A 15,036-nucleotide genomic window follows, 5' to 3' on the forward strand; every position below is an offset into this window, starting at 1 on the left:
TGAGCAGAGGAGATAAACATGAGAAGTGGTTTAAAGTGAGCTCAACCAGGTGAAGGGTGTGTGTGTGTGTGTGTGTGTGTGTGTGTGTGTGTGTGTGTGTGTGTGTGTGTGTGTGATTGGATGGGTGCAAATTTGATCTAGATCCTGCTGTAATAACTGATGGTGGAAAGAGGCTTAACTCTTGGCTGCTGAAGTGGGTTATTTGACACACACCACCTGGAGTGATGATTGGACTGAAACTGAGACTAGCAGCCATGGATAGGATAGATATTTCTCTACCTAAATGTACATATTACCTCAATTACCTCGACTAACCTCTGTACCAGTCACCCCTGTATATAGCCAAGCTACTGTTATTTTATTGTTGCTCTTTAATTGTTATTTTATATTTTCTTATTTTTTTGATTTAAATGTTGTATTTATGTTTTACTTCAGTTTATTTTAGTAAATACTTTTTTTAAACTTATTTTTCTTAAAACTGCATTGTTGGTTAAAGGCTTGTTTCACGGTAATACCTGTTGTATTCAGCGCATGTGACAAATTATATTTGATTTGAGATCAACTCATTTCAATCAATTCCAATTGTATTTGTCACATGCGCTGAATAGAACAGGTGAAAATCTTACTTCACGAGCCCTTAACCAACAATGTAGTTCAAGAAATAGAGTTAAGAAAATATTCACTAAATAAAACTTAAGTAAAAAATAAAATAACCCAAAAGCCTTATACTGGAGAGAGGGAGGCAGATGGAGAAGAGAAAGAGAGAGAGATTTTGTAAGTGTAATGTTTACTGTTAATTTTTGATTGTTTATTTCACTTGTTTATTGTCTATTTCACTTCCTTGGGCAATATAAACATACGTTTCCCGTACCGATGAAGCCTTTTGAATTGAATTGATATGGAGAGAGAAAGGGAGGGGAAAGAGAGAGAGTGGGAGCATGAGAGAAAGTCCCCACATTTCAATACTAAAAAAATAACAGTGATAGGGGAGAATTGACTGAGTACAACAATAAAGAGAAAGCAAAAACACTTACTTGCGACATTATGAAAGAAAAACTGTTAAAACAAACATTGGGTACTGCAAAGTTCAACGCGATGAGTGACGACAGAGATAAGAGAACAAGAAAACATTTCCACTGTGCTTATATACAGTGGGGCAAAAAAGTATTTAGTCAGACACCAATTGTGCAAGTTCTCCTACTTAAAAGATGAAAGAGGCCTGTAATTTTCATCATAGGTACACTTCAACTATGACAGACAAAATGAAAAAAAAAATCCAGAAAATCACATTGTAGGATTTTTAATGAATTTATTTGCAAATTATGGTGGAAAATAAGTATTTGGTTACCTACAAACAAGCAAGATTTCTGGCTCTCACAGACCTGTAACTTCTTTTTTAAGAGACTCCTCTGTCCTCCACTCGTTACCTGTATTAATGGCACCTGTTTGAACTTGTTATCAGTATAAAAGACACCTGTCCACAACCTCAAACACTCACACTCCAAACTCCACTATGGCCAAGACCAAAGAGCTGTCAAAGGACACCAGAAACAAAATTGTAGACCTGCACCAGGCTGGGAAGACTGAATCTGCAATAGGTAAGCAGCTTGATTTGAAGAAATCAACTGTGGGAGCAATTATTAGGAAATGGAAGACATACAAGACCACTGATAATCTCCCTCGATCTGGGGCTCCACGCAAGATCTCACCCCGTGGGGTCAAAATGATCACAAGAACGGTGAGCAAAAATCCCAGAACCACACGTGGGGACCTAGTGAATGACCTGCAGAGAGCTGGGACCAAAGTAACAAAGCCTACCATCAGCAAGGGCATTGAAGATGAAACGTGGCTGGGTCTTTCAGCATGACAATGATCCCAAACACACCGCCCGGGCAACGAAGGAGTGGCTTCGTAAGAAGCATTTCAAGGTCCTGGAGGGGCCTAGCCAGTCTCCAGATCTCAACCCCATAGAAAATCTTTGGAGGAAGTTGAAAGTCCGTGTTGCCCAGCAACAGCCCCAAAACATCACTGCTCTAGTGGAGATCTGCATGGAGGAATGGGCCAAAATACCAGCAACAGTGTGTGAAATCCTTGTGAAGACTTACAGAAAACGTTTGACCTCTGTCATTGCCAACAAAGGGTATATAACAAAGTATTGAGATAAACTTTTGTTATTGACCAAATACTTATTTTCCACCATAATTTGCAAATAAATTCATTCAAAATCCTACAATGTGATTTTCTTGATTTTTAATCATAATTTTGTCTGTCATAGTTGAAGTCTACCTATGATGAAAATTACAGGCCTCTCTCATCTTTTTAAGTGGGAGAACTTGCACAATTGGTGACTACATACTTTTTTCCCCCACTATATATATATATATAAACTTGCACTCTCCGCTGTGGCCAGAGCACCCCTGTGTTCTAATGTTTAGTTTGACACGCCAAAAGGGATGAGCAGCTTAGTGTCCAACATGTTTAAATCATAGGACAGCCTGTGTGTTCAACACGCCTGAAAGAGGGGATGCAGAGAGAAGAGAGAGAGAGCAGAGATACAAAAGAGGTTGGAGGGGGAAAAGAGGTACGGTAACGAGAGAACAAGGGTTCAATAGACCAAAGGGAAGAAATGAGAGGAGAGGGAGACAGATTAAAAAGATTGTGTCCATCTTTCTATCTCGGCCCTGACTCAGAGATGTGTAGAGGGACAGCAGAAGCAATGGATATAATTGGATTGCTTGGAGAGAGAGAGAAAGAGAGACAGGAAAAGAGACAGAGAGAGATAGTGAGAGAGAGAAAACCGGGCAGATTTAATCTAAACAGCCTAACACGCTGAGTGTCTCCTGCGTGTCTTGTGGGCCCTAGTGATTTACTGTCATCTCTCACTCCTCCCCCTTTCCGCTGCATGGCCCAGGGTAAGTGAGTTTTAGTATTGACACCAGCGCACTGCTCCACGGGCGCTGCTTTCACCACCGGCATTTGTGTGTGAAGCTGCTCTCGTGTGTGTGTGTGTGAGCAGATTTGTTCTCAGTCATTTCCATTCATCCAGGACCCAGAGGGAGTACAGAGGCTGGAGCGTGATAACCAGGAGAGATTGTCTACATGCTATAGTATTGTTTAACCACAGTACCACTGATACATCATCTATCTTCAGGATCTGTGTATTCACTCTTTATTCAGCACTGAAGAAAGGTATTCAGTCCCTGTCTGCTGTATTAGTCTACACATAACACAATATAGTGTGTAAAGAAAATGTGGTATATGTAAAAAAAAAACAATATGCAGTGAGGTATGCTCAGTAATGTACACTACAGTATACAGGTTAATATATTTATTAATATATTTATAATATTTCATTGATATCCATGATTAGGCACCCTATATGTAGATTGTGGACCTGGTCTGCATGCCTGTTTGATACAAAAACCCACCATAAAGTTTAAAAAAAACATGCTGTCAAACTGGCCAAAAAATCGTACATTCGTTTTTCTCAATCGATTTCAAGCATTTTTTGGAACAATGTTGTCAATTTTCAAAACAGTGGTCACCAGAACACAGAACTCCGTGGACTTTTGGAAAAGAGTCAAATGCCTTTTCAAAAATGTAGTTGCCTTCTCAAAACATAAAATACATTCATCAAAATGATATTATAGCCTACCATCAACATTGCTAATAGATTCATCAAAAGAACACCACTACCTACAGGAAGATGAACGCAACCAAACTTCTCTTTTGAGTCCGAGCAGACAAAACAGGAAGTTAGTCTGGCTTTTACAAATCCCAGTAGATCAATACATTTTATTTACAGTCAGAAAATCATGATGATCAAAAGTAGAAGTACAACTATCCAAAGGTGCAGAGTTATGGGCAATTCCTGTCCTTATGCATATTTCACCAAACAATTTCATACTCATCAAATAGTCCTGATAAAAAAAAAGCACATTGTGTGCACACGATTCATTCATCAATATCATCACAATCCAATTCCATGTACTCAATACAAAGGCTGGTTTGTTCATTGTTCTGTAGACTTTCCGTTGGTTCACAGAAAAACCATACGCAATAGAAATATGGTAAGGTGGAGGAACACAAACTGATATGAATAGGCCACATGATTACTTAATTATGTGCATCTCTGAATGTCTGCAATATTGTCAAAAATAATGTCATAACAACTAGACAGTCCCAACAGTCATCTAGACCTTTCCATATATTTTAGGGCTACATAATATGACACTGATGGGGTGATTTAGAAATGTGTGCAGTGTACGGATTGCCGGAAACAGTGAGCACAATCGCACAAAGTTCTCTCCTGATTTAAGCTTTTCGTTGCCATGCCACCAGCGTTGCGTCACAACGCGTTGTTTTGAGAGCGTCTTCATTATATTTTCCCCAAATGTACAGTTCCGTATTCATCAATTATGCCTAAGTACAATATCTTTTGTCCAGTTTTTCAGAATTACTGATTAAGTTGTTCCTATTAGTTGTATTAAATGATTCTCTGTTCTCTAATTACGGAAGTTGCTTTTGTTTACATTGTGAACGTAAAATAAACCGCGGGGTAGTCAAAGCCATATGCAACCAAAAGCAACTTTATTTCTCATTATTTCAATTCACAAGATAGAATAAACTCGCGCATCAGCCATCGACAATTTAACCATGGCGATTCTTGAGTTTGGGCGCTGCTGCCATTGGACGTGATGCAACACTGACAGTGAGGTAGCTTTCTTCGATTTCAAAGGAAGCCTTTTCTCAACAGCTGATGGCAACGCCAGACGCCCGATGGCTATAGTGTGGCAGGGCCGTAATTGTGTTATATTATGTGAACAGAACACGTAACAGTACATTTTGTAGTCACTGATGACATTTGAATTTAAACGTTTTGCAAATGGTGATCTAAGATATGCAAGTCAGGTATTAAGACAAGAAAATGACCAGAAGTTCTGTAAATGTATTTGAGCATTTCATCATTGCGGTTTTCTGCTATAGATGTTCCAACACAGACACAAAAACTGCTTGTACGCGATTGAGAAAAACTGTAAAGGGATAGGTTCTAGTTTTTGCCCTAAACTAGCTAGAGGTAGTTTCACGAGCCAATGCTAACTTCCTTTATAGTGGACTCGGAAACATAATCCCAAACTATCCCTTTAACAGTTGTATTAGTTTAAGTGTGTTAACGTGTATGTGTCCTATGTGTGTTTGTGTTTGCGCGTGCATAATATAGGCATATGTATTTATATACACCTGTGAATGTAATGTCTGACTGTGTAGTCACATAATTCCTTGTAAGTCTGCTTCCATTTGCATGTATGTGTGGGTGATGTACTAAGGTTTGTCTTGTGCAATAAGAAAGTAAGGTTTTCTCTTGAGTAACAGTGCACTAGTAAAGTGCCAATGAATAAATTCCAAAAGCGTAAAAAATGTATCAGGGGATTGTGGAAATAGCCAGTTCAGGCAAGTCCTCCGGCACCTTGGCAGAGCTGGCATGGTAATGTGCATTAGGCACCAAACGGGAGAAAATGGGTTCAAACATGGGTCTACCTGGACTTGTCCAATAAGAAACGCTCGGTCTGGTTTTCTGTCGCAAAACTTTTGGTTCCGGTGTGCCCTAATGAACACGACCCAGGTTCGAAATGCCCTGAAAGTCACATGGTGAGTTACCATATACAAAGTCATAATACTTCCTTTACTAAATAACTCATTTACAGCCCAGTTATAGTTGGCAGGAAGGAGCAGCCCATGTTACAGTTCCATTTTATTTATTTTTTATCCAAACACCGCCTTGGGTTAATACTGTAGACTACTTCTCCCAGTTCGGCTATCGACATCCAGATGATGTGAAAAGAAGGTGCCAGGTCCCCCAACTGGCAGCAGGCAGGGCAGGCAGCCCCCACTAGCCAAGAGAGATACTGACACCAGATCTCCACCGAAGCATGAAATAGCCACTTGTGTTTAGTTAAGAACGACTTCATCCCATGTGACTAAGTATCAGCATTCCTTACCTCTCCAATGTCAGGGATGGGCTATTCCAGGCCTGTAGGTCTACACAGTCCTGAAGGTTTAATCAATATTATTAAATGTGCTACTAATGGGCCAACCACCAACTACACAGCATAAGCCAAGCTTCAATCCAAACAATGGACACTCGTAACACAAGACCCAATGTTGCAATTAAATTCAGCTAAACTAATGGCTTTCTCCAGGGTTGGAATTCCCCTACTTCCATTTCTTGACAGCCATTTACTTTTGGGGGATCCCCATTTATTCCTATTCACAGAGAGAAAGTTGTTGTGATGGTGACAATAGGTCATGCTACAGTGGTAGTGATACATGGGTAATAGGAATCACTCCAGCATACTGGCTACAGGGTTTGAAAACACACATATAGTGGACGATGGCCCAAGCAATTGACGGGATTGTTGGCATGACAGTTCCATGTGCTTCTAAGTACAGTAAAAGGCCTTTATATTAACAGTGAACGGCCATTTCACATTAACAGTTACAGCAAAGAGTTAGTTTGTCATAAAACAATGAGGGAGATAAATGCCATGTCTCTGATAGACTTGGCAGACATTGGATGGTTTGTTTTTTTTGCACATGGTACATGTTTTTTTGCACATGGTACATGTTTTTTTGCACATGGTACATGTTTTTTTGCACATGGTACATGTTTTTTTGCACATGGTACATGTTTTTTTGCACACGGTACATGTTTTTTTGCACACGGTACATGTTTTTTTTGCACATGGTACATGTTTTTTGCACACGGTACATGTTTTTTTGCACATTTTCCTTTCTACACTATTTTCAATACAGCTCATATTTAAAATGGGGAGGGGGGGGGGTCTTCAGTGTGATATTTTTCTTCTTTATGTTCTCTTCATCAGTAGAGAAGCACTTGCCTGGTTCTCTCTCAACCACATCTCTCAACCCACCAATTGTCCCATGTAGGTTATCAGTCGTTTACTTTTCACCTGGTTCTCTCTCTCACAAAGTGAGGGAGGGAGAGAGTGGAGCAGGGCAGAGGACACAGATAGGACAACCGAGACAATATTTTCACCAGGCAAGTCCAGACACTGACAATGCACAGAATCAATGCAGACAATAGTCGGAAAAAGAGGGAGAGAGAGTGAAGGAGAAAGGGAACATATAGAAGTGCAAAATGTGTCACCCTCTCGCTGCGCCGACATAGTCAGTGAGGACAGAGCGCGAGAGAGACTGAGAGAAAGAAGACGGAGAGTAAGAGCGAAAGGCTGGTGTACCCAATATGTCTATAAAGTCACCATTAGAAGTCAACAGAATGTTACACACCGGCTCAGTGGTGTATCCTGGGGGTTGTATTCACATAGGACGGCCATGGAGGAATTAACATAGAAGTTTTTTTCAAGTTGATGCCATATTTGACATGTGTGTTTTATCGTTGTTCTCCACAGTCTTTGTGGTTGGATCGTCGGTTGAGGGTTGATAAGTTGTCCAGCTCTTGATGCTTGTTCTCAGAATGCCCTGGGCTAGTGGTGCTTCAGAAGGGGTAGGAGAGTTGGGGTGGCATAGGGACAAATGTAGTGGGAATGCTTTGTTAAAGGCAAGAAAGTGATAGAATGTCTATGATAAGTCACTGGACAAGCCAATGAATTCACTTGTGTGAATGTTTGAGGTTTTGGGACTAAGCGTGGGGTTAAGCTTGGAGTTAGGATTAAGGTTGGGGTCAGGACAGCTCTGATTGGTGGTGGGAGGGGGTCAGATGTAGGAGGTCCGAGGGAGACTGGGTCCTTTTGGCAGCTGGCATCCTGGAACGCCCGGGCTACGGAGAACACTCCAGAGAGGCTGCAGACAAGGAGAGAGAGAGAGAGAGAGAGAGAGAGAGAGAGAGAGAGAGAGAGAGAGAGAGAGGAGGGGGGAGACAAAGAGGGGGGGAATAGAGAGAAAGGAGAGAGCGAAAGGAAGGAGAACAAAGGTGGAATTGAGAAATGGATAAACAGAAAGAATGATGATTAGGAATTTAAAAAAGAAAAGAAATAAGGAGCAAAAAGAAGGGGGGAGCAAAATGAACAGAGTTAAATGATGTACATGAGGAGGAAAGTGGAGATCAAATAGAAAAAGGAGTGTGATAAGCACGGGGCACAGGGGGGCATAAAAATGGATCAGGGGAAAGGGAATTAACAAAAGAGGAGAGAGAAGGAGATGAGTGACAGAGAGGATAAAGGAGAAAGGGAAGAGTAAAAAGAGTGGAGACATAATTATAAAAAGGGCAGAAGCAGAAGGTAATCAATACTGTGGCGCAGCATTGCACTCCAAGGAACACAAATAGGTGGAGAGCTGGTCTGTGTCTATATATGTGTGTGTGTGTGTGTGTGAGAGAGAGAAAAAGCACACGCACAAGAACGAGTCAGGCGGATCAGGGGAGACAATTGACATTTAAAGCTCGGCGACGACAGTGACACAGCACGGGTGACACATGCCAATGCCTCTTTGATGAGTCTGAACTGGTCTCTGAAAGAGTGTCACACACTGTGAATACACCATTTCCAGATTGAAATGAAAAGCAAGAGCCGACGCTGTATTTAACATATAGGCTATGTGGCTGTGCATCAAACAACATACCTCAACATAAAGTTGGGAGCGTTCATGTAAATAGTCCGGGTAAACATTTGATTCGTTTAGCTGTTCAGCAGCCTTATGGCTTGGGGGGTAGAAGCTGTTAAGGAGCCTTTTGGTCCTAGACTTGGCGCTCCGGTAATGCATCCATCCATATGGAAATCAGCATTGACACACACAGCAGTCCATGTCTTCAGTAACTGCCTGTATACAAGCATGTGTCAGACCACACACACAGATACAAAAAGGAGGTAGAGGGCTGTGTGTGTGTGAGGAAGAGAGAGAGAGTGATAGTGGTAGTGATAAGTCTGAAATTCATTACCGTCATGGATACCCTTGACGAGCAGACAGCCTGCCATAGTCTCTCTCCTAATACACGCCACACTTTATAGTGCAGAAAATAGTCAAGGTTTCCCCCCCTCTTTCTCCGTTATGCATATACCACACACACACACACACACACACACACACACACACACACACACACACACATGTCAAGGTTTTTTCATACATGCACAACCACATATATATACACACAAACACAGAGATTGAAAAACAGCTTCTATCTCAAGATCATCAGACTGTTAAATAGCCATCACTAGCATATAAGAGGCTGCTGCCTATATACAATGACTGGACACTTTAATAAATGGAACACTAGTCACTTTAATAATGTTACGTATCTTGCATTACTCATCTCATATGTTTATACTGTATTCTATTATTCTACTGTATCTTAATCTATGCCGCTCTGACATTGCTCATCCATGTATTTATATATTCTTAATTCCTTTCCTTTACTTAGAAGTGTGTGTATTGGGTATATGTTGTGAAATTGATAAGATATGACAGCACTGTCGGAGCTAGAAACACAAGCACTTCGCTACACCCGCAATAACGCGTGTATGTGACCAATAAATGTAATTTTATTTGACACAGCCCCCACCCCAACCCATCCCTCCACACACACATTCTTCTCTATAATACATGTACCCTCGTTATAAAGGTGGTAGTCGAGAATCGAGAACAGGCCTCAAGGTTCAAGTCAATGACAAATATTGTATTTTCAATTGATGTCAATGTCAAGAATTCCCTTTTTCTTTGCCTGGAGGAGAAATCAACAGAACAAACGCATACTGCACACACAAACGGAATGCCACGACTGGTTGCCCTGTTCCCGTTGTTTTATACACCTTTCGTATTATTCATCTATCAGCTATGATCTTGTTCTCAACTCTTGCCTTCTTGGCCAGGACTCACTTGAAAAAGAGCCGTCAATCTCAAAGTGACTTCCCCGGTAAAATTAATTAAGGATGATAATCAAATTAAAAAAATCTATAAAATAAAAAAAAATCCCTGATTCACAGGCAATATAAGACAGGTATTTTTTTATTTTTTTTTAGAGATCCGCACATCATTTAAAAAATAACCTTCAAACTGCCTTCGTTAGGAGCTATAATATTAAATGGTGAATAAAAGCGAGTACAATTCTACCGTGCCTTTTAAGAGCCCTCAGAACACCCAGTGAACTCAGATTGACTCAATTCTATTCTGTGTATGCGGCTATGCCTGTGTGCGATTAGTGTGTGTGTGTGTGAGACACAAAAAAAGAGCAATGCACCACGCCCAGTTATTAAACTAACCAATTACTTGGCCCACTCATGCCGTTCACCGCCCAAACAAAGGCTGAAGGTGTTGATTATTAATGTAGCGTTTTGCACTGTAATTTACACATACAGTAGAACCCAACGACAGAGTGTATATTGGCCTTCTCTCCCTCTAGTCGCTTCAGTCACTCTTCTCTCAGTCCCTCTCTAGCCGGTGGTGGCTCCCTTGCCACTGGGCTAAATTATTAATGTGATTCACCCAGTATTAAGATACGAGCAGCAGCCTCTGAAACAGGTACTCACAGGTCGGAATTCTCGAAAGCTCTGAAGAGAATGGGGGAGGAGGTGGGGGGGGGCTTAATCTGTTTTCTCCGGCTCTCCATTTATCTATCTCTATGCATTAATAAATCAGGCCTCATCTCTCATTATTTAATCAGAGCACACCTCTGAGTGTCTGCATCTACCTTTGTATCTCTCTCTCTCGCGCTCCCTCTTTGTGTCTGTCGCTCTCTCTCTCCTCACCTCTGTTCTGCCTCTGTGGTACTCTGTGAGAAAGTGTACGCCTGGAGAGTCACACAGTACCCAGCTAATCGTCAAGCCAGCTTTGAAGTGCCTGATCTGGGCTATAGTCAAGCCTTTCTTGAGGGGTACGAAACGGGACGGGGGTTTGTGATTGGAGATTTTCGAGTTTTTGGGGGTGTGGTAGTCACAAAATTTTGGTCAGCTGGTGATTGTCAAGCAATAAGGTAATTGACTGTAAACACATTTAGCATCTCCTGGCTTCCACACAGTCTAAAAGACACTCACGCAGACCTTTGGAACATCTACATTTGAAAAAGTCTCAAATCCATGTAATATAGCCTACACCTTTACAAGAAATCCATTATTTTAGACAGGTCTAAAGAAACATTATATGAAGAAAATGTAGTAATTTCATTTCAGAATCACATACTCTGAGTTCTCCTTATCAGGGGTGTAACGTACTTAAGTAAAAATACTTTAAAGTACTGCTTAAGTTGTTTTTGGGGGTATCTGTACTTTACTATTTATATTTTGGGCAACTTTTACTTCCCTACATTCCGAAAGAAAAAGAAATGTACTTTTTACTCCCAACATTTTCCATGACATCCAAACGTACATTTTAAATGCTTAACAGGACAGGAAAATTGTCCAATTCACACACTTATCGAGAGAACATTCCTGGTCATCCCTACTGCCTCTGATCTGGCGGACTAACTAGACACAAATCTTTTGTAAATTATGTCTGAGTGTTGGGGTGTGCCCCTGGCTATCCGTACATTTTAAAAACAAGAAAATGGTGCCGCCTGTTTTGCTTAATATAAGTAATTTGAAATGATTTATACTTTTACTTTGATACTTAAGTATATTTAGAAACAAATACTTTTAGACTTTTACTCAAGTAGTATTTTACTGGGTGACTTCCACTTTTACTTCAGTAACGTTCTATTAAAAGGTATCTATACTTTTACTCAAGTATGACATTTGGGTACTTTTCCACCACCGGTCCTGGCCATGCCAAATAGCTGTGGGCTACACTAGTTCATTCATCAGAGAAGATTTTCTTGGAATTCTGTGGCATTTGACATTTTATAGTATAAGAATTGAACAAGCGGAATAAAATAGAAAGGATATTTTCTACAAAGGATTTGAGGGAGTGCGCACATGCGGCTATTCTGCGTTGAGCGGTTAACTAAGAAAATAGGTACTCCTGTATGCTTAATTTAGAGTTATTTATGTAACTTTAGTTTTTCTACAAATGTTGGGCTATGTTTTGATTTTTAATACATTGTAAGGCTGCATGATGTGACTAATGACTTGAAGAAAAAAAAATACAATATGCAATGATTACATTTCTCTAAAACAGGTTATAGGCTACATGTGCACCACCAAGTCAGAACAGTAGGCTAAATCAAGAGGGGGAAATGTTGGATGACTGTTCAAAACGTTTTTTCCCCCAGAGTTCCCAGTTGTCTTGAACTCACTGAAGTCAGATTTCCCAGTTACGAGTTAAGTTGAGTACAAATCATGCTTCATTGACAGCATGGCCAATGTTGAATGTTTATCATTTTAAACTTGGAAAAGAGACCATTAAACCTAGACTTGGGACCACACAGTCACTCCACTGAATAACAGGCTAGTGACTGCTTTGCAATGCTTGCAGTTAGCCACTGTCACTGATTCCTTCCAAACCTTTCAAACTTGTGTAATGTTTATGTCCATGAGCACCGATATGTTTTATCTATAATTTCTCAACATCATTTCTCTTCATATGACAAGAATTAAAAAACGATTTGCCAGTATATTGTCGACTTGATTCATGATGATGAATGCTAGTTAAGATTTTGAAAGGATGATGTTGACATGATCAGTCCAATCAAAGCTACTGTATATATAATGTGATTTGACATAATTTTATCTGTGGCCAATTACCTTGAGCCTTCTTGGACGGGCACTTCTAATGTAACTCTATGGCAGCACCCAGGGGGCTTGAATTTTCGAGCTCTACCCTTAGACTTGGAGGTGTCCCCATGAGTGACAGAACACTGAGCCAGTCACGGCGCAACTAGAGAACATTACCAACCCTTACTCTCCATATTTTCCACTGGCTGCCCCACCACCACAGAAAGCACTGAGCTAGGCTGAAACACCTGCATTTTGGAGCTGCCTTACTCAAAGGAAGCAAAAATGAGACCATGTCTGTTTGCGGCTTTATTAACTCAATGGTTTTTTTTTTGTGTGTGTTTTTTTGTACATTTGGTGAAGGATCGGTGATGATCTAGGGGTGCTTTAGCAAGGCTGTAATCTGGTAGATTTGTCTCTATGAATTTATTTTCTTTGCTTTAGAGGTCTGACATGTTGCCCAACATGAGCTCATGGGCTCTCATGAAGTGTTTGATTAGATTTTCAATCACATTTGCATTGATGTCAGAGTGATTAGAGGGACACTAGAGTGCTGAGTACCAGGCAGTTAGCAAGTTTGGTAGGCTACTAATGACCATCAGCAGTATCAGAGCTTGGAAAAGCCTAATTAACGTGACTAAACAGTCACATATAATTTGACTCTTGACCGCCGGTGTGGCGATAATATGCTCACCGCAACAGCCCTAGGTGTGGTCTCATTTGTGATTGGATGGTATCCATTTTTGTGTGTGAGATCTGGTGTTTGACTGGCTCTTTTCCCTCTGTTTCGGGTTTTATGCCATCTCAGAAGGGCTGTTGTTTTGGTGACGGACATTACGTTTACTTGGTCTCTGAGACCTTCACAATTGAAGATAGTCTAACCAGGCCTGAAACGGAATGCCCTTCGTCTGATGTGCTTTAAGCAAGCAAATGATCAGTGAATGTATTTCTACTATCTGGTTGGTCTACGTACTCATTACTGCAGCAGCATTTGCTCACGCACGCACACGAAGGAGGATATTGTTTAGATACTTATAGCTCACAGATAGGGTTTTAGCAAAGCCTTGTTCCACAGTGTGCCTTCAAAATAGGTCATCCTGTTCTCGGGCTGTTCGTGAGTTCCCTTTTCCCCTGCCCCGATATCACAACATAAACAAAGACGGATGTTTTTCCCCTCTACGAAACAGAAAAACTCTTGCTCATCAGCATAACCAAGTGAGGTTAAGTAAATAAGTCTTATTTGTTTTATGCGGAGGGAGTCGTTCGGTCTTTGTTATGACATGTCACACAGTTTTTTGTTTGTCGCATTTCTTCCTGCAACTGCAAACCCCCACTAGTACTCAAACTGTCAATGTTTTATGCGGAGGGAGTCGTTTGGTCTTTGTTATGACATGTCACACAGGTTTTTGTTTGTCACATTTCTTCCTGCCACTGCAAACCCCCACTAGTACTCAAACTGTCAATGTTTGTAATTAGGATTAGGAGAAAGATTTTGTTTTGGGGAATCTGGGACTGACTGGGCGTTTGGGGCGAGGGGAGGGTGTGTGCATGGCGGCAAAGTGGGATATAAACATACAGGTAACCAACAAAATAATGGAAACACTTGAGGCAAACAAGGTATATTTCTTTATTGAATATTACTAACATATTAAACACATTTTGGCCAAGGGATCCGTGGACTAAGTTGATAGCCTGGGGTCCGCCAAAAATTATTGAATTGTGCACTGATCAAGCATCTCACAGGCAAAGCCCACACGCCTGTCTTGTATTGTGCTTGTGATTGGTTTATTCAAATAACTCATTTGACAAAGTCATGTCAATCAAATCAACGGATGCATTTCGTTCATGCAAGGTCAATGTTATCTCGCTCCTTTTAATTTCTCCAGGCCTGGCTAGCAATCATGGAAAAAGGTGCCGGGTCAAACAACAGGTAAGGAAATATTCGAAATGTTGGATAAATTCATGACCGAAGAAGGATTAAGCTGGGAAATACGTGCGGCTGTATGCACAAATGATACGGCGGCGGCAATGACCAGTCGCAAGAGTCGGATAGTCGCAAGAATAAAGGCTGTCAACCCCAAGATAGTGGGCGCCCAATGCATGTTACACACGACAAGCAATTGCATCCAAAGCCATGGATCAAGACTTCTGTGCTTAATAAGGTTGTGACGGGAGTTAATTTTGTGAAATCAAGGCCACCGTAGTCACGTCTGTTGGCACATCATTGCAAAGAAATGGACGTGGAACATGACACTGGTTTCACTCCGAGCTGCGGTGGCTCTCCCGCAGAAAAGTGTTACAGCAGGTGTTTGACCTACGCACACAGATGTGCAAGTTTCTGAAAGAGGACAAACTTTCATTTTTTTCTCCAATTTAGAATGGATTGCTAAACATGCCTACCTCGCTGATTTTAACA

General features: G+C 40.9%; 1 protein-coding gene across 2 annotated transcripts in view; it reads right to left on the minus strand.

The window, feature by feature from the left end:
* Nucleotides 1–3,313: 3,313 nt before the first annotated feature.
* Nucleotides 3,314–15,036, minus strand: part of samd12 (sterile alpha motif domain containing 12) — a 124,947-nt gene continuing 113,224 nt past the window's right edge. For both annotated transcript variants that reach the window (XM_021571816.2, XM_021571815.2), the window contains exon 5: nt 3,314–7,821. In XM_021571816.2, coding sequence (XP_021427491.2) covers nt 7,799–7,821 — 23 coding nt within the window. In that variant the 3' untranslated portion in view covers nt 3,314–7,798. The remainder of the gene's footprint in view (nt 7,822–15,036) is intronic.

Source organism: Oncorhynchus mykiss, chromosome 18, assembly GCF_013265735.2.
Source record: "Oncorhynchus mykiss isolate Arlee chromosome 18, USDA_OmykA_1.1, whole genome shotgun sequence".
Taxonomy (NCBI): Eukaryota; Metazoa; Chordata; class Actinopteri; order Salmoniformes; family Salmonidae; genus Oncorhynchus; species Oncorhynchus mykiss.